This window comes from Cynocephalus volans, chromosome 1, assembly GCF_027409185.1.
Source record: "Cynocephalus volans isolate mCynVol1 chromosome 1, mCynVol1.pri, whole genome shotgun sequence".
In the NCBI taxonomy this organism is placed as follows: domain Eukaryota; kingdom Metazoa; phylum Chordata; class Mammalia; order Dermoptera; family Cynocephalidae; genus Cynocephalus; species Cynocephalus volans.
Window position 1 is genome coordinate 176,057,325 of NC_084460.1, and position 20,611 is coordinate 176,077,935.

Sequence of the window (20,611 nt, forward strand, 5' to 3'; positions counted from 1 at the left end):
TAATGGTGGCCATCAGGCAATAAGGCTTTGACAGTAACAACACGTTTATTACATCATCCAGCTGAGGATACAAACACAAAACACTTCTTAATTTAAAGAGAATAAGAAAACATCAGGCAATTCCTAGAGTACTATCACAAATACAGCCTTTACCTACAGTAAAAATTAAACCATTCAATCATTTTGGTCATCATCCCAGTCTTTCTTCCCACTTGGAGGCTTGGGCCCACCGGCTGGTTTTGCCATGATGATCTGTGTAATAAAACAAAAGACCACATCCTTTAGAATGAAGAAATAGAATATTTTTCTATTAGCTTGATTTAAGATCATGCAATCATCTTGACATAATTATTAAATACTATATATAAAACACTACAGCAGAAAGTTGGCTAGTTTCCATGTTAGAAATTAAATTGTAAACTTCCAGCAGTGTGAGAAAGTTTCCTGCTTTTGTGGATAATAATGGCAACAAGATCCCACACAGATTACTGATGGACACTCTAAGACACACACTTCAGTAACTCAGCTGAATGTACAAATACCTGCACCCATTGCATCACTAGTATAAATCGGTTTGGCACCTGATTTACATATGAAGTTTGTCTTGCCAACCATCTTTAGCCCAATTTCCTTGTGGTTTAGGAGCTTTAGGTCCCCTTGCCAGTTTTGCCATTAAAATCTAAAGTAATTCATACATAAATATTTATAAAATTCAACAATGAAATTTCCTAGTACTGTACCTGTGAGATCACTCAAGGAGCAGGAAGTGTTTGTTCACAAACAAAAATCTAGGCACCCAGGTCCTTGGTAACTTAAACAATATACCACAAGCCTCTTTCTAGTTTGTGTAAAATGTGCTAACCCAGCACTTCCCAAGTATAACCATCTAAGATTTTAAGAGAACCTGTTTTTTTTTTTCTTTTTAAACTTGTGGTGACTTATGGATCAAATAAATTTGGGAGAAGCTAAATTAAACTAAATTAATTTGCTTTCCTCAAAGTAGGACTCCGAACCTTTAATAATATACATTCTGAATCTCAAAACTGGGAATAAGGTATTCATTGCTTCCCAAATTTATATGATTAAGAGGTCTTCGTATAACATCAAGGGGTTTGGCTTGTGTTTCAACCAACACAAACAAAAACATCTTCACCACCACCTCCACACCCCTTTTCAGAAACCTCTAAAAAATCTAAACCTGAAATTCCTAGGATAACATTTTACTTCTTAAGGCTGAGTTCAGATTGAATTAAAGGCACTAAGCATAATTTTAGAACCTTAAGTCCACCTTGGTTTAAAAAAAAAGGAAGCACCTTAGGGTGGTTACAAAGTTTAATGGGCATCATAATCACCAGAGGGCTTATTAAAACAGATTACTGAGCTTCCTCCAGAATGTTTAATTCAGTGGGTCTGGGGTGAGGGCCAAGAATTTGTATTTTTAACAAGTTCTTATGTGATGTTGATAGTCGATGTGGGGACCATATTTTAAGAACTAGTGAAACAGGGATCTGAACAAAGACTAATCTAAGTCCCTACTACACTATCCAATGCTTAACGCTTGATTGGCAAGTCCCTTTCCAGAACATATGTTGTACAAAATTAGGTACAATTGGCTTTTGAAAGTATAGTATATTTTACTAACACAAACTGGTTAATAACACAGTTGATGGATTCTTCAGATACATACTTTGTGAACAAAGTGCAAAAACCAAGTGTGCATAACAATCAACCTCCTCCTCTCCGGTAAAACAAACAGGCTTCTTAGCTTAAAAGCAAAATTCAGAAGTGCCTTTGTGACCAACGGTTTTAATTACTATCTTGCTTGGATAATGAACATTCAAAAAGTTCCTCAGTTAAGGAACTTCCACCATCAGAATTTCTGCTTACTTCATGCTTCAATCCACTTAACTTCTACTGTCCCCTTCTATTTTTGGTTCCCCTTTTTATTCTTGGCCACAATTCTAATTTCTAGAATAAATATTTCCTTAGGCTTCTATTATCTTTATTTAAAAACTCAGAAAAAAATATTCTTCAGCAAAAACTACCTAACAAACTGATGTAGAAACCCCTACTAAATCTGGTAAGCAAACATCCAGTTTCTACTTATTTCCAGTATATGGAAACTGGATACCCAGTTCCATTTTTGGTCATCTCTAGCTATGAAAAAGTTCGTCCTTATCCTGAAGAAAAATGTATTTTGTTGTAATTACCACCAACTGGTCCTTACTACGCTTAGAAATAAGTTAATTGTCTTTCCACTAATGTCCACTTAGGATTTACTTCTCCCAAGTTTAATTTTGCATGATTTTAACTACACAGATTTATGCCATGCCTAGCAATTACAATTTTTTATTAAGTAATTACGAATAGTTCATTGCTTAATATTTACTTCTAGAATTTTTGTGGAGAAATGGATTTAATTAAGTTTAATAGAAAATACCATTTTGAAAAGTAATTGAGATTCTGGTTTACCTCTATACCCAGAATATTTTTATTTTTATTTTTTTAAAAAGATGACCAGTAAGGGGATCTTAACCCTTGACCTGGTGTTGTCAGCACCACGCTCACCCAGTGAGCGAACCAGCCATCCCTATATGGGATCCAAACCAGTGGCCTTGGTGTTATTAGCACCACACTCTCCTGAGTGAGCCTTGGGCTGGCTCTACCCAGAATAGTCTTTACCATACTTCCTCAAAAAGAAAGTAGAAATGTTATGATTTTAAACACCTTTAAGATTTTTTAGTACCTTGAAAGCTATAATTTGTCATAGTACAAAAATTTCAAGTGCCCCAGTCCTGTCATCGCCACAGACAATACAGACTTCATTTGCCTTAATGTCCGTAGTCTGCTTCAGGGCTTTACGGTCCTTCCATATTCCATATTAATATTACATATTAAACTTACACTCTAGATTATACAAAAAAATATTTTTGGGGCACACTTTAACTTATCTAAGATGTGAGGGTAAAGAAATACTCTTTTGAATACACTTAGAACTATGTTATATTCTAGTTCTGTGAAACATACTATTTGAGCCATATGAAAACCAACATTTTTAAAGATCAAAATTTCACTTTTCACTCACCTGATCCACTCTAAGTACAGTGACTGCAGCATTAGTAGCCAGTTTGATAGCCCAATATTTTCCCAGGTAAGTGTCTAGAACACCAGCTTCCAACATGTCCTTTACTGCAGGAACTTCAGCCTGTCAACACAAAACAACTTTCATTCTTTCATTTAAAATTTCTTTATATGAAAATGTTTATACTCAACAACAACAAAACACATGGCTCCTTAAGCAGTAATAGAAAGGTAACCAAATACTACCCTATACACACTATAAAACAAAAGGATATCAAGGAAATACAGAAAACTAAATTTTCCTCTATGAGACAAACTAAAAACTAATTGTTAAAATCATTTGCTCACAAATCAGAACACTTTCTCACCGATTTTCCTTTTAATTTAGTGCTCCTATTTTAGGTTGTGCATTCACAAAATAAAGCAATTTAAGTTCACAGTGTTTTTTTTCAAATACCTCAATATCTAATCCAACATTTTTATTTCCTTCTTGATGTACTGCATAAAGTTTAGAGATTACTTCATTGGCCTTAACACCAGAGTTTTCTGCCAGTGCCCGGGGAATAGCTTCAAATGCCTCAGCAAACTTCTTAATAGCATACTGTTCAAGTCCAGGACATGTCTAAAACAAAAATGTGTTTATTAGTGCATCTTATTCAAGCAATGGGAAAAAAATGTCTATTTATACAGAAAAAGCTATACCTCTCCATATGACGTGATCTGTTTAGCCAATTCAATTTCTGTTGCTCCACCTCCGGGTACAAGACGTTTATCCTGCAAGTAATCAAAAAAAAAAAAAAAAAGTGACTAAAAGCAGTTTTCAGTTTTTAAATCTCTTCAGATACCATCGGACTGGGGGTTTTCTCAGGCACTGTTACTCAAAATCTAATTACAAATTTGGAAAATATTTGGGCAAAATTTCTAACTGTACACAGTGTCTGGTATATGAAAAGGGAAGACCCTTTGAAAACGAAGAATGGAAACAGCACCATATCTTAACTGCATTTCCAAAGATATGGCACTTAGAACATCGCTTTAGCAACTGAAGGTACATTATAATCAAAAACAACCATAAACTATCCCTTTAAAAATCTTTTGAAAAAAATAGCCTTGCTTTGCTATTTATTACTTTGCACAATCATTTTAGAAAACTATCATATCATCATCAATGGATACTTTAAGTCTTAGGTAAAAAGGTGCTTTGTTCTATATACATCATTTGATTGGAAGTTCTCAATGTTCAGGAGTCTGCCAACTGTGTGTTTATGACCTTACAAATTACTAAAGCAGATTACTAATACTGACCCTTGTGAGAACTTTGAAAGTATTAACACCATCATCTACTGCCCTTTCTATATCATCCATCAGATTGTCTGTAGAGCCTCGAAGTACTATGGTGGAAATGGCACCGTCTTCCTTTTCTGTAAATAAATTAAACATATTTGGGGATTAAATCAAAGAAAATGAACACCACACACTTATATAAACGTATTTTGCCATTACTACATACCATGCTTAAAAACCACCACCTGCGTGTCTCCAACTTCTGAGAGGTTAACACTATTACAATGTCCCATTTCTTCGAGGACAGGAGGAGTCTGTAAGAAAGTTAACTGTTGTAATATGAACTCAAATAGGTTTAACTTTTAATGTTTTCCAAAATACATACCAATCTAGGGAGGGCTGTAGCACCAACTGTTTTACACAGTCTTCTGAGATCCCATTTTGAGTTCAGCCTTTAAAAAAATAAAGACCTTAATAAAACTGTTAATTCCATCAGATAGCACACACAGTGCAAAGATTAAAAGAGGAAACTGTACTTCAGTCCCAAAGTCACATTCTTTTGACTCTGGATTCAAGCTCAGAACATGTTTAGATTGCACTGATGCCAAGAAGACTATTCCTGACCCCAACAGTGAGTCCAGCTATCCTGCAGTGCCACATCTTAAGTCTGTGTTGTATGGTATCACTCTAGAACTGGAAGAGACTGGGAGTGCTGAAGTCACTTTAGGATGCCAGGGGTTGATAGTTCTAAAACACCAGGGAAACCCTTGTAGAACGCCAGTGTATAGAAAACTTTTGCTTTACTTTGTGTACATGTTCTGTGAGGATAAGTACAGTGATTTACTCTGCACATTTGTTTAGGTGCTAGGAATAGGTCGTAGGTAGAAATGGATAGATAAGTTGTTTAGTGTGCCCTATAAATATGTTCATGGATTAAAAGGCATCTTCCTGTCCCCACATTCTAGCTAACAGGTAACAGACCAGGCTTGAGTGTGGTCTCTTAAATAAGCTATTCCTTTTGCCTGAAATGCTTTTCCCTTCTACCTCTTCAAATAACGTCTGTTGATTGGTCCTTCAGCTCTCAGCTTAAATATAAGTTTTCTCAGAGGTGTTTCCTGTTCCTCTAGACTGTTAAGTCCTTTTACTATTGGATCTAATACCTACACTTTCCCTTTGATTTCATGATCTGCTGAATTTGTTTAGTATTTCACCACCCCAACACCATTTATAATATAGGATAACAGAATGCAGCTCTCTCTTACCTCACCAACATGATATTGTATTTGTTTGCATAATGAAGAGCCATGTCTGCCACTTTGCCACCTGTTACTATGACATTTGCACCGGTATCAGCAATAGCTTTGACTTGTGCATCCATGAGATGTTCTTCTCCCTTACTAAAATTCATCAGTTCTTCAGCAGTCTTTATCAATACTGTTCCCTGGCAAAACCAGCAAGCACTCTTTAAAACCATTTTACTACTTTGGAGTTCAAAGTCATAGGATAACATATTACTGAAGAAATAATTTAATGATTTGGCCAAAGGGGGGAGAAAAAAAAAAAAAAGACAAAAACACATATACTATGAAGCAGTATACAAAATCTGCATAAAATAAACAGAAACTCAGCTTGCTCCTAGACCTCCCCTCCACCTCTGCCCAAACGGATGCATCTTCTCTTCAACAGGCATTTTGGTAGAGAAGTTATTTTAAGTATGCTGGGCACGTGTCCTGGTACTTGTTTTTTGACAAAGGTCAGGTAGTGTCACCAAAACAACCAATGTTATGGTTCTCAAACTTTCTCTAAAATGTAGACTAAATGACCAATCCCAGTCCTGCAAAACTTTTAAACCATCAACAACTTGGATTTCAAGACTTCCAGGGAATGAAGTCAGCCACTATTAAAAAAGCACAAACTTCAAATTTCCTCACGTGTTTTTAAGAACTGACTTATTATTTTCAAATTACATTAGACTATTGTTTCAAAATGCTACAGAATATCAACATTAAAAAAATATTTTCCTGAAGAGTGCACAGAGTACTCATATTCTCATATTCTTTCAGTTGCTGAATGTCTAAGCTCAACTAGAATTTAAGTCCTGTGTGTCAGAATATAAACAATAGTGCCACCATGTAATGTTTCAAGTTTACTATTAAGTAGTTAAATTAGATATTCAAAGAATATAAATCTGGTTTAAAATAGATATATTCATGCAGTTTTAAGTAATTATGAAGTAGTTACTGGTTTAAGAGCAAATCTACCTCAAAACTAAGCATTAATCTGAAAGGGCAATCCAAATTTTTACTTTTAATGTCTACATACCTTAGTTTCTGTTATCATGCTATCAAAAGGACAAGAGTACACTGCTATTTTCGCATCTTTGACAGATGTTACATCACCTTCAGTTTCCTTCTTGAAAACCATGCCATGCAATACTGAAGAGGAATAGATTCCAGAGCCCTAAGGAGTTGAATGACAAAACCATCAGTGATCTCATGAAAATAACATTGGACTAAGTTATTCATTCTGTATGTAACAAAAAAATTGTTTTCTAAAAATACTATTTTAGTAATACACCAAGGCAGTGATCCCTAAACGCTCCATTCTGTTCAAGGCAGAAATCATTGTGGAAACAAGCCATTTTCTGGAGGGGAGGTCCTTCAGTGTACTGGGAGGAACTAAAGGTAGAAAACTGCTCTGAGCCATTCATTCACCCGTTACCAAGTAACTGGTGCCAGTGCATCAGGCAACAAAGCAAAGATTCTGCTCTCACAAGTTTACAATTTAAATGGGGAAGGTGGGCACAACACGGAGGGAGACAACGTGCAGCATATATATATAAAAATACCTATATAGAGACCACATGTACACTTAGAAGCCAAATTCAACTACATTAGAGTCAGTATGCCAATATGCAAAAACTACTCCAACTATAGGTTTTACTATATATCAAGAATGTAAATTTTTTATCAAAAACATACTTCAATATTTCAATATTTAACATTTAAGTGTAAATTTTATGATTGTAGATCTATAGAACAATTTCCATTCCACTCAAAATTGCGTCCTAAGCTTATTGCTATAAAGTAGTGCATATGAATACAAAAAAAATTATTTTGTCACTATTTTTTTTTTTTTTTTTTTTTTTTTTTGCCGTTGGCAGTTGGCTGGTTTGGGGATCCAAATCCCTGACCTTGGTATAACTAGCACCATGCTCTAAACAACTGAGCTAACTGGCAGAAACCCCTCTACATTATTCTTGACTCACAAGATGTCTTGGAAAAACGATGACTTCACAAGGAGATGATATGTCAATACCCTTTTAAATTTAATACAGCTAGTAGTACATCAAAATGTTATAAAATGATGCTTCAAAAGAAATCCTGAATTTCCAAAACAAGAGGTAAAATTTGGGTTTAGATTAACATTCTTTTTTTTTTTTTTTTGCAAAAAATAACTGACTTAGATGGAATAAGGTTAATATATTTTCTAAACTTACCAGAATTTTACAAACTCTGATGTTATCCACATTGAAATGACCAGAATCAGGAAAAATAGATACTGTGAAGAAAATGAGACACATCAAAAGATATTTTGGTACAAGAGAAAAAATATTAGTTGTGTTAAAGACATTTTTATTTGGACCTTTTCATTTACTTTACTTACCACATGCCTGAGCAATAAGCTTGGCCAGAAATGCTTCATTGCCATACTGTTTACTCATTATGGAGGTACGAAGTAGGGATGATACTTCATTGACATCTCGAAGGTTTTTTGCAGAACAACATACCAAATCAGGAAGAATCTCATGGGCTTTTCTGCAGGCTATTTCATAACCTTCTATGACCTAATATGTAAAAAACAAACACATTTCTTCAGAGGACATAATTTTGACATGACTTAAAGTAGCTTATTTTGGTAACCCAATGAATATTGGTATTTATTCTCAATATAAAATGACAAAGTATACTTCCAGAATAATACGTATGTCAGAGCCTACTAGTTATGAGCATAGGCTCTGGTGACAACCCAAATTTGAATCCTAACTCTACCACTTACTAGCTACAAGATCTTGGACAAGATTTTTCTAACTTAAGTCTCACTTTCCACATTTAAAACGAAATGGGATTAATGGGCCTCACTAACAGGGTTCTCGTGAGGATAAAATGAGATACTGTAAGTGATGCATAAGTACTATAATGCCTGGCACAGACCAAACTGCTTGATAAATGTTAGTTATTACTATGAAAATGATTTCTATATAAGTTTTCAGCAGTATGTGTATATATAGACAAAAATTAAGTAGAAGTAAATTATAAAATGAACACTCACCTCTGAAACTGACAGGCCAATTCTCAGAAGTTCTTCAGCTAATTCCAAAAGAGCTCCGGCAAATACCAGAACAAAGTTTGTGCCATCTCCAACCTCCTGCTCTTGCATGTGAGAAGCCATTACAATCATTTTTGCAGCAGGATGCTGTACCTGATAGAAAAGGTAATATCAAGTTAAAACATTTGATCTTTAAAGCAACATAAAATTGTTCCTTTCCATTTCTTAATAGATCCCAATTTCCCTGTGGGCCAAGTAACTCGATTTGCTCACACTGCCATAAACCACTTATAGCACTGTCACAAGAAGAAAATCCAAGTCCCTCTAGGCCTATCAGCACAAATGCGTCGCTATAGATGAAAACTTCAAAGTGTACCTTATTTTGATGGTCAGTCATCCAGTACATATGACTCCATACATAAGGTTCAGCACATTATTATATGTTTACTAAATTAAAAACCAAAGTAATTCCAACTACTAAACCTAGACATTTTTTAAAAAAGGCTTCAGGAAAACGAAAATGGACATTACTTAACTTGGTCATTCGTCTCAGCATTCATTTTACTGTTGTGCTTGTTGTACAAGCTAACATTTTTGGCTTAAAAAAAGGGTAGTGTAAAGTTTTTCTTAAAGTATATCAAAATTTCACATGGATTTTATTCTTAGGATTTAATTTTAGAAACTTTTACAGAAAAAATCAAGGAGTAACTGATAACAACAAGAAAACTATTAAAAAGCCAACACCTTGGTTTTATATTTCAACAGTATACCATTATACTTTAATAACTCCTGAGAACATCATAGTGTACATACAATAACATTCATAAGACAAGTCCCTCCACAAATACTTCATGAAGTTAAAAATACAAGATTAAGTTCTAGTGCTTTCAAGGGCTAAGCTTCAGGAAAATTTTTTGAGGTTGAACATATCCTTGAATTACTGGGTAGCTAGATGAGGAATGGCTCTTAATGCACGTTTGGGTGCCAGACCTTCCTTATAACTCTGCTGGCAGTATCTATTCTATACACTCTATAACATCAAAATTGCAGCTGAACATAGGAAAATTCCATCAACTTAACTGTTTTTATTTTTATAAAGGCAAGCAAATGGTTTAATCTTTTTTGAAACCACTGTTTTATGTATCAGCTATTTCTGCATTATAGAATAATTCCCTTCAATGTCACTCTATAGAACAAGACAATAATTATCAATTTGATATGATTAACAAATATATTTTTATCACAACCAATCTCTCCATAAATTAATAACAAGAGATTAAAAAAATTTGAATGGCTAAATAAAATGTTACAACCTATAGAGGACACTCCATAATTAGAAAAATCGTACAATAAATTTTCAAGTTGGAAAAAAATAGTTCCTTATTATCCAACATGAAAGTATTAAGAGATTTCTTGTATGTTAAAAGATACTTTGATGTTACCAAAAAACTTCTTGGTTCTTTTTAAAGAAATAACTTACTTCTAGCTCTCTTAAAATAGTTGCTGCATCATTTGTCACAAACAACTTCTCCAGGTGGTTGATAACCATTTTGTTCATCCCTCCAAATTAAAAAAAGAGAAATCCATTATTATTCAAATCCCTCCCCAAATACCCAGAAAAATCTAGTCAAGAAATGAATTGTTTTGTAAGCAGACAACATATGCTATTATTCTGTAAGTCAATCACACAGCGCCATGGGCCTTCCCAAACCACACACCCATATTTCTTTCTTTTCTTTTTTTTTTTTTTTTTAAAAAAGATGACCGGTAAGGGGATCTTAATCCTTGACTTGTGTTGTCAGCACCACACTCTCCAAAGTGAGCTAACCGGTCATCCCTATATAGGAATCCGAACCCATGGCCTTGGTGTTATCAGCACCACACTCTTAGAATTAGAAGTGAGCCATGGGCCAGCCCATATTTTTCTTTTCTAATCTCTCATAATATCTACTAGGAAGGATGCCAAATTGCATGACATGGTTGGCATGCAACAAGTGCTCAATATAGAAATTATATTAACATGTACAAAGACCAAAATAATCTACTTAAAAGAATATTCAGTTTTATGCTTATTCCTTAACTCCGTAGCAATTAAATTTCAATTGGAAGTAGAAGGTAAGAAAGGAAAAGAGAGAATTCTCTCCCTTGAATGATAATGTCACTTTTTACAAAAGAACTATGCAGTGTCTGTCACAATGACCATTAGGTACTATCTCAATAGTGAAAGTACTATAATTTTTCTGTCCTGTCATTCTAAAGAGATCTCAGTTGCAGATTAAAAACTGGAAACACTGTACTGGCATCAATGAACTATGAAATAACTTGCAAAGCCATACTGTAAATATAATAACCTCCCAACAAGTTTGAAAGAAAAGCTAGTACAAAATTCTTTTACTGTAAAGCGTGAATTTAGAAATTACCATTTGGTCCATATGCCGTACGAGTGGTTTGGGCAAGTTCCTTACAAGCTTGTATATTTCTATACACAGCCTCTTCTAATCCTGAAAAATGCTGTAAGAGAAAAGTTCTGATTAGTCAGGACAGTGAAATTAGAACTTTCAAATACAAGACATCTTTGCATATCTTGTTCTTAACAAAGAGGCAGTATAGCTTAGTATTTAGCACACAGTATAGAGTATGACTGGCTAGTTACAAACCTTAGCTTTCTGGCTAATTAAGTACACAACTTTGGGCAATTTTCCTACTATTTTTCTTCATCTATAAAATGGGATAATTATAATAGTGTACCTACCTCCCAGGATTGTTGAAACAATAAAACAAGATTTATGTATGTAAAATATGGTGCTTGATAATCATAAATAATCCATTATTTTCCTCACTGTTGAGTGAACAAAGCATGACATTTTTAAGGACCACAGGTACTTACTTACACATCAGATCACAAGGCCTTTAACTTTTTTTATGTAGTGAAAAGTACAGGGAAGAGTGCGAAGACTAATTAAAGAAAGGATAAGAGATATTTCAGATAAAATACCTTTCCATTTTTTAAAAAAAACTGGCCAGAACAGGATCAAACCCTAGACCTTGGTGTTATCAGCACCAGGCTCGAACCAACTGAACTAACCTGCTATCCCTGAGTATTTTCTAACTAAAAGTTGAAATGTAGTATGAATATTTTTCTTATTGTATTAAAACTTGGACTTTATAAAGCTAGCAGTTCTATGTTCATTGAGAATTCCAACTTAAAGTATTTGCCCCCAAAATGTTTAGGGACTAAAGTATACAGACTGTTGAATACTCTCTTGAATTGCAACACAATTCGAATACGAACATACTGAAAAATTGAACTGCTCACAATACTGAAATTCTCAAATTTTACAGTGGACTTTTTAGAGCTGAGATTTACTAGGGGCCTCAGATAGCTTTCATGAGCCTACTGTTCGTGTGAACATTTTTCTAGAGCTGCACTGCCCAATATAGTAGCCACTAGCCATATGCAACTATTTAAAGTAATTAAAATAAAATAAAAAATTCAGTTTCCTCAGTTGCAGTAGCTTCAGCTCAAGTGCCAAGTAGCTACATGTGGCTAGTGGATATCACATTGGACAGCGCTGATATAGAATATTTCCATCACTGCAGACAGTTCTATTGGACAATACTGCTCTGGAGTATAAGGCATGGCTTTTATAATATTCATAAAGCAACTGTGACCCAAACAAGGTTAATAGCCACTACTTTAGAATTATCTTTAGCGACAAGCAATGGACTCCAACAGCAACATTTAAGTCTGATCTCCTGGCCTACACTCTTGCTTCTTCCTGTCACCCCCATTCTCTGAGGAACAGCCATCTGATCATAAATCAGATACCACCACTCCCATACTTAAGACCCTTCAAATGGCTTCCCGTCACTCTTAAAATAAAATGTAAATCCCTCTTCAAAGATACAAGGCCCTACATATTCTGGCCCTTGCCTACAGCTCCTCTAAATTCATCTTTTACCATTCTTGCCTTCCATTGGTAAGCTTCAGTCCCATCACTTTTCTTTTTCAACAGGTCACACTCATTCCATCCTCAGGGTCTTTGTACTAGCTAGCCCCTCAGCCTAGAACATTTCCCCATCTAATCTTGGCTGGTTCCTTGTCACTCAGCACCAAAGTAAAAGTGCTTTTTTTTGAACATCTTATTTAATTGTTCCATTTACCCTTGACCCCTCATTTTTTTTGGAGACAGACTTTTTTACTTCCTGTCATTCTCTATTATTGTGCTATTTATTTTATTTCCTTTTTCATTATTTGAAATTCTCTTTCTTGCTTACTTGATTGTTAATTATTTCTGCTTTGGCAGAATACAAACTCTGGGAGGCCTGGGACTTTTGTCTTTCACTGCAGTACCTTCAGTACGTATTTATTGAATAAAATAGTTCAGTATTCTGTAAAAAACTACTAGCATCTCAATGACAATTAAACAATGCTTTGTGATCTACAATTTTCCAGACCCATATTAATGAAAAAAACACCAAAAAATAAACTGGAAGCTATGACTTCGCCCTGATGTTTTTTAGGAGAGCAGTCAATGTCATTTTCAAAGGAGATCTTTTACCAACATTTACACTGCACCCTGACATTTATTTAGCATACCCCAGTTATCTCAAAAGTGCATCTTACACATAAGAACCTAGCTCCCTAAAAGTGCTAATGCTCCCCTCTACCTTCCATAAAACCTTGAATTCAATCACAATGATCCATTTCTTTAATTAAGCACAGGAAATCTGTGGGACAAATAAACAACACTATTTGAACAGCCCGAGAGATAAATTTATCAACGGTGCAGTAAGACTTTTTTTAAAAAACTATGCTCCTGAAATTATGTTCAAAATCAGACCATAAAAATAGTTTTGTTTGGGCCTCGGTGTCACTTATCCTAGGGGATACACAGGTAGGTCAGACAGAACTCAATTTGGAGGGAAGCACCCAAGAACTGGCCCTTATTCCTAGCTCTCCTCTCCAGATCGCCTGCTCCTTGTCCCTTCTCAGCCCATAACACGTGAACTGTTTGTTAACCGTGTTCTCAGTTCCCAAAGCAATTTCTTTTACGTTATTCAATTTCACCCTCACACCACCTTTAAGGGTGGAGGACCTAATCAACCCCATTTTACGGATGGAGGGAAAACGCACGAGTGGCTTCACATCTGCCCAACTGGGAAGTGTAGAACGTGAATCCTGCGGCCTTGCCCCTCACCCGTTGCCTCTGTCCCCCTTGGCCCTCCCCCGAGTCAGGGAAGAATGGAAGTGCCCGCGGGACTCGGCAAGCTGAGCCCTCCCGGGAACACCTCCCTTTCTAGAATCTTCTCTCTTCCCCCGACCGCAGTGCCAGGGGAGCACGCCCCGACCGTTACTAGGCCCTTCTCCTTCGCTAAGGCCGCCGCAGCCCTATGCCGACTCTTCCACCTCATCCCCTTCCTTCCTCTCTTACTTTCGCTCCCTCCTTGAGCATCTGGGCAAAGCCCGGAGCCTTGGGGACGTGAAGCGCCATTGCCAGCCTGCAAATACCCGTTCACGCGCTCGTTCGGAAGATCCCGGAGGAAGCCACGGCCGCGCACAGCCCTCTGGGAACGCGGCGTGCCGCCGCCTCACGCTCCTCCTCTCTTTCCAGTTGGCCAGCACTTGCCCAGCCACCTGGACTGAAGCCTCGCGAGAACCAGAGCAGCTCCCTCAGCCAGAACAGAGCTGACGATCCCCGCTCAGGTCGATCGATCGGGCCGAACGCAAGGCGCGCTTTCGGTCTTTAGGCTGACGCACGCGCAGGAGGACCGGGACGTTGTGGCTTTCGCCTGACTGTCCCCATTGATAAGATTCAGTGATACGGACGTTTGATTTTTTGCTGTTTCTGAACTGAAGGCCGCACTACCTAAGCTTAGGGAGAACCTGCTTTCATCCCCCAAAACTATCTCTGGGAGTCCGCTGTGTAGGGCAGTGTAGGAAGCGCTGGGGACGTGAAGGTGATAATTAAAATCATTAAGGGCAGCTACGTATCGAGTGCTCATAAGTGCCAAAGTCTGTGATTTGTTTTACGTGCAGTATCTTTGTTAATGGTCAATCTTACAAGTTAATATTACCTCCATTTTATAGAAGGGAAACAAGTTCACAAACGAAAAATAATTTGCCCAAGATTACAGAGCTAGTAAATGATCAGATAAGACATTGCAAAATGCACTTTGTTAATCACTCTATATTCCTCTTTTCTACTGCTTCTTAGAAATATGTCCCCCCCCATCAGCCACAGCCAAAAAAAAAAAAAAAAAAAAGTCTGCGCGCCCGCGCGTGTAAACACACACATATATAAAAATCCCTTTTACTCTACCAGAATCTTTTAAAACCTGACCCTTGTGTCATTCCACATCAACACATGGCTGATTTCAAAAAAGAATAATTTTCATTCTGTGAAAGTAATTCACCTTGTAGAAAACACAGAAAAAGTGAAATAACGTTTTGGTGGGAACGTTGACTTGGACACGTATAAATTAAGTTTGTGTTTACCTTGGGACAGATGTGGTGTACCTTAAGAAATAATCATGTGTGACAAGCATATCATCAATTACAGCTTTTTCCATAAGCATTTAAAATGCGTAATTGTGAAATAAAAAAAAACCTTTTTGCCACCTCAGAGCGAATGATATGTGAACCACCCATTGGGAAACACTGCAAGAGATCACGCGTTCTTCCAAGTGTGGTCTAGGGAACTTTGAGGTTCCCCAAGGCTCTTTCAGGGACCAAACTATTTTCATAATAATACTAAGACATTTCTTCTCTCTTTTTTTCAGTGGGGAGTTTTCTAGAGGCCTAGGTGATGTGCGATATTACAACAGTTTGGATGCAAAAGGCGTGAGAAGCCAGTGTGTTTTCTATTAAGGCAAATATAAAAGATTTACAAAAATGTAAAACAATGCCACTTTTCTCCCTCTCTCTTTTTTTGAAAAATAGTTATTTTTAATAAAAATGTTGACATGTGATGGGTTTATTGCAATTTTTTGAATTAAGGTCTACAAATGTATCAGTTTTAATTTATAATACAGTAAATATTGATAGCTACAACCCACATAAAAGGCCTTTGAGGACTCCAGTCATTCTTAAGAGTGTAAAGGGTATCTGAGACTTAAAAGTTAGACAATCACTGCTAGATCAGTCGAACAATAGGTCAATGCAAGATTTTCTCATGGATTAGTTAATAAATAAATAAAAACTCATTCCTCTGACTCAAAGTAAATATTACCTATAAACATAACTGACAAAAAACTGAAAGGGGCTAAAATGACAACTGATAAAATTTTTAGGTTCCTCTTTTCCTAGTTATAGAGGGAAAATCTTCTACAGAGATAAAAATAGGCAAGTTATGCTCACGGTATTTATACTTGCAGGGGAGTGGGGAATGATGACTACCGAATTCTTTGTCTTAGCTCAGGCTGCTGTAACAAAATACCATAGATTGGGTGGCTTAAACAACAGACATTTATTTTCTCCTAGTCCTGAAGGCTGGAAAGTCTAAGATCAAGGTGCTGGCCCGGGGTCTCTTCTCTTGACTTGTAGGCAGCTACTGTCTTGCTGTGTGCTCTCATGACCTCTAAGCGTGTGCATGAAAGAAGAGCTGAAGCAAGCTCTCTGGTTTCTAATCCTGTGGTGTCAGGACCCCATCTTTATGACCTTGTTTAACCTTAATTGCCTCCTTGTAGGCCCTACCTCCAAATATGAATTTTGGGGGGATGCAATTCAGTTCATAACACTCTATTATCATAGGAATTTTTTTGTTGGGATTAATTTGTCTGGTAAATCAGATGAGATTTGCCTTGATGTATATATTGCCTGCGTCAGACCACACACTGCCTGCTTAGGTGTTGGGCCACAGTTCTGTGATCTTCGGACTTTCATTATTTTATGAACACCATAGTAGGAATGTTAGAGTGAGCAGGACTGAAGCCACGCTGGGACCTAAAACCACCTGAGCTGTAGGCAAATTTTAAAAAGACACAGCTTTTTTTCTTAGCATGCATTTCTCTGAGTTCTCTCTTTTCCCATGGCTATTTAATATTTCGAACCTTGGTTACACGGTGGAATGACATTATTTATATAAATGTAAAGTTGTTTTCTAGTCAGCCTGAAGCTTCTACTTGCCATGAGATTCTACTATCCAGACCCTAAGAAACCAAGGAAGACATCAATAAAGCTATGCTGATTCCACCCTGAAGCAAATCAAAAACAAACATCACACTGAAATAACATCAAGGACGAGAACAGAAATCAGATGGAGCCCTAGCGAGACCTTATACCTGGCTCCTTGCACAGAGCCCACATAGCTCATGTCCCCCTCCCTCCTGCTTTCCATTTCCCACATTCTGTTCCTTCATCCCCCTCTTGAAAAATCCCTCAGTAAATCTGAGTCTTTGAGATGGCTTTAGTTTGGCCATTCTCCTTCAGGTTTACTGGAGAAATGGGTTAGCCTAACATCTCTCCTCAGGTCACAAGTATTCCTGAATAAAATCTGACTTCCTATTCCACCAACATTTGACTTTTATTTGTTTTTGTATGGAGCAGGCAGATGGACTTGGGTTCAGTAACAAGATTTTGGTGAGCCTAAACCAGGAGCTGAATGCCCTAGGGTAACAAGATTTTGGCAAGCCTCAGCCAGGACCTGAATGCCTTGGTTCTGTAACGGATCTTGGCAAGCCAAACCAGGGTTTTTGTACAGGGCAGGCAGCTGGACTTGGGTTTGGTAACAGACAGAGCCATTTAAATTTCTGGTCTGGCAAAGAACTGATGGACACCTGCCTCAAACTACTGAGAGATTTCCCGTGAGCCACTTCTAGGGGGACTGCAGGGAAATGTTGAATGGCAAATTCCTCACCAACTTCATTTGCATGCACAGTCTTCTCCTGTATGGGTAACACATAGGATAAGCCTGACGATGTAATTTTCCTCTATTCCGGGAGATTTGGTGTATGAGTTAGTCTCTTTGAGGTTACAAGGAAAGAAAACCTACATGCTGAGATCACTTAGGAGCATGTGGTTTATTATTACAGAAAAGTGAGAAAGAGTAAAACTCCTAGAAGCCAGATGACTTTTTATGTCTACCACCACAGGTTATCTCTGACATATTCTCATACCTTAGCTTATCTGTTTCTATGGCTTCTACAAAAGTAGCACCTGTTTCTCTTGACATCTAGCAACTGCTGACCTCTTTTTCTTTTCTCTGTGTCTTAGCTTTGACTTGCTTTCTTATCCTTCTTTGTGGTTCTCTCAGCTTCTCCATTCACCTCCCTTTCCCGTGGGTGGGTCTCTGGGTGTTGCATATTCAAACATCCCAAGAGAGAGGATATGATTTCTTCAGTTTATTGCTCTCCAACAAAAACCTCCCAGGTTCTGCTGAATTCTCAAGTCAAGCTACCTCCAACGACATAACAAGCCTCTATGGCTGCCTTGTCCTAAGCAAGAATTCCTGGTGCACTCAAGGGTGATCAAGGGCCAACGTCATCTGTAACCTTCTTGTAACAAATGTACCGTGGCCATTTTGTTCCAAAGTGGGCTCTGCATATGGCCCACAGAGTTTCAAGAAAAGTTCAGTCAATCTGTTTGAGGCTATACTGCAGTTAGTAGTTCTTCCAGATCAAGGCAACGTAAAAAGAAGTGAAATGTATTATAGTTAATCACTCCCTGACTATTACCATTCTAAGAATGGAGATATTGGACTGGATGAAAATGACTGATATTTTCCTGACTTTAAATTTTGGCTTAGTTGCCCTGGTGCCTATTTGTGCCTAGCTATGATTGAGCTGGTTAGATTATGGGGATGAGAAAGGTGAAATGGAGTGAGATTAATTTAAATTCTATTTGTGATATCATAGGTTTCTGAAGATGTATAAAACTCTATCTCAAGTGACTTGAGAAAGTTTCCCTTGAGCTTTTATGATTGGATTGTTGATGCACTAAAACTGTTCTTATAAGTCTTTCTTTTAGTAAAATTAGGAGTTACTGCCATTGTTCCCTGGATGGACATGCTAGAATGGCATCCTGTAGTGGGTACTGGGAGGACGTGTGTTTCCAGATTCTCTTGCAGCTACGGTTCTGGATACAAATAAGTCTCCAACAACTGGACACCATCATATGAAGACTGGAAGGTGGTAGGGAAACAAAGTCTATTTTCATGCTGCTTTGGCATTTCTGCTAGCAGATGGAGTCATGAGATGATACATTTTTGGCACCACTATCCCAGTATTTGCTCTGCAGACTTTCAGGTGTGGAGGGACAGCCGTGGAGATGCCAGCAGCTTCCTCATCATTGCTTCTTGCTCTCTGGGGTACAGCAGTGATGATGTGCTCTTGATCGCAGTTCATTCAGTGATTACATAATCTTTTTGATTATTCACGCAGTATAGCTCCCATGGTGGGTCATCTCGGCAATATCTGGGATTTATCCCTGAACTCCCATTTTAGAGCTTGTTTTTCCAGCCCATCATGGATTCTTGAAGCTTCTGATTCCCTGTATTAAACCCCTTTTCCTTATCATACCTAGAGTGGTTTTTGCTTCCCACATGGGAGGCTGATTGATATAATTCCTGTATTTGAAACCATCTAAAACTAGCTGAAACTCATTTTATTTCCCCACCTCAAGTTGTTTTATAAGTTATCCCACAGGGTGTATGCAGAGCATCTGCAGAGAGATGGATCCTGCCCTCCAGATGACCTTGGGCACCACAAGAACCCGAAAATCCTCCACCAAAGGACTGGACTCAGGCTCAACCAGTCAGCCCTTGTCTGCATCATATGACCTGACTCAGGTCCAAACAATCACCTTTTGCTTAGTTTTGTGGTCTGAACAAGAGCCAGCCAATCCCCAGTCCCTGATCTTTACTGACTTTTAAAAATCCTGTCCATCATAACAATTGCTATTCCTTGAAGTTGATACAACAAGCGAACAGAAAGGACATTGTTGGGAGGGAGGGGGGAGAGGGAGGAGGGAGGGAGGTTTCAGTAATGGGTCACAATAATCAACCACATTGTATATCGACAACATAAAAAAAAAAAAAAAAAAAAAATGTCCAGCCCCTGGCTTGAGGACACAGATTTGGAGCATTGCCTCCTGTCTCCTTGCTGGTCAGCCTCATAATAAAGCATTTTCTTTTCTCAAAAGGTATTGGCTTCTGTCCACATCGGGCAGCGAGTCCTGGCTCAGTAGCCTGTTTATAATTGTTAAGAAGCTAAAAACATTCATGGGCAGACTTGTGAGCTCATGTCTGAAATGAAATTAATAAGTCATTCAAAATCTTATCAAATCCAATTTTTACTCTTAATTAATTTATTTATTTTTAAAAATTAATTCCTGTGGCTGGTCCAGACTTGGTAGAACTGAGTCAGGAAAGATTTTAGGATGAAGCTGATGAAGAAGATGTAAGAAGTCCCAATATCTAGCAATACAAGAGCGTCCCATTTTCCACTTTTCAGGCCTGCTCATACTTTCAGATAAATTCCCTCTCTCTAGTATATGCAGGAAACATTTTATTTCATTTTCTTCCTTATTAAAAAGTCCAAATTAAATAAATTAACTGGTGAGGATTTTCTGTTATTAAAATCGCTTATGGTCTGTTGATAACTGGCTTTTCCCTCTTTAATCTGATGAATCAAAATTCAAGTATAGTATATTCTCCACATCCCCCCCCTTTTTTTAAAAAAAAGGGTTCAATTCTCTATTCTTTTTTGAATTACGGATTTACCAGTTTACTGGTTATGCTTTTTTACATTTTCGCCTGTTTCCCATGACAAATTGCAAGTCTGGATTCCTCAGGCCAATATTCTGCTCAAGGAGCAGGGTTTTGGTAAGGCTGTTCCATAGTAAATTACTTTTCCTTTCTGTATATTTTATGCAGAAATTGTTCAAGAACAAGATAAGATTGTTTGCAACTTTTATTGG

The 20,611-nt window shown here is 37.3% G+C and overlaps 1 protein-coding gene across 1 annotated transcript; it reads right to left on the minus strand.

The window, feature by feature from the left end:
• Nucleotides 1-26: 26 nt before the first annotated feature.
• Nucleotides 27-14,285, minus strand: CCT8 (chaperonin containing TCP1 subunit 8). The gene is made up of 15 exons (XM_063088194.1): nt 14,130-14,285; nt 11,115-11,205; nt 10,175-10,254; nt 8,698-8,847; nt 8,032-8,212; nt 7,865-7,926; nt 6,688-6,825; nt 5,628-5,806; nt 4,751-4,817; nt 4,592-4,679; nt 4,387-4,502; nt 3,784-3,855; nt 3,539-3,703; nt 3,086-3,205; nt 27-252 (listed from the first exon to the last, which is right to left on the minus strand). The coding sequence occupies exons 1-15, from the start codon at nt 14,187-14,189 to the stop codon at nt 175-177; spliced, it is 1,647 nt and encodes a 548-aa protein (XP_062944264.1). The 5' UTR covers nt 14,190-14,285; the 3' UTR covers nt 27-174.
• Nucleotides 14,286-20,611: the final 6,326 nt, after the last annotated feature.

Bases quoted from the DNA above. Each gene is read 5' to 3' on its own strand.
- CCT8 (XM_063088194.1), bottom strand. From the start codon at position 14,189: ATGGCGCTTCACGTCCCCAAGGCTCCGGGCTTTGCCCAGATGCTCAAG. The intron at 6,826-7,864 runs GTAAGTTTAGAA...TCAACTCCTTAG, and splicing joins TCAGAGTTTGTAAAATTCTG to GGCTCTGGAATCTATTCCTC. The intron at 4,680-4,750 runs GTATGTATTTTG...ACTTTCTTACAG, and splicing joins CTACAGCCCTCCCTAGATTG to ACTCCTCCTGTCCTCGAAGA.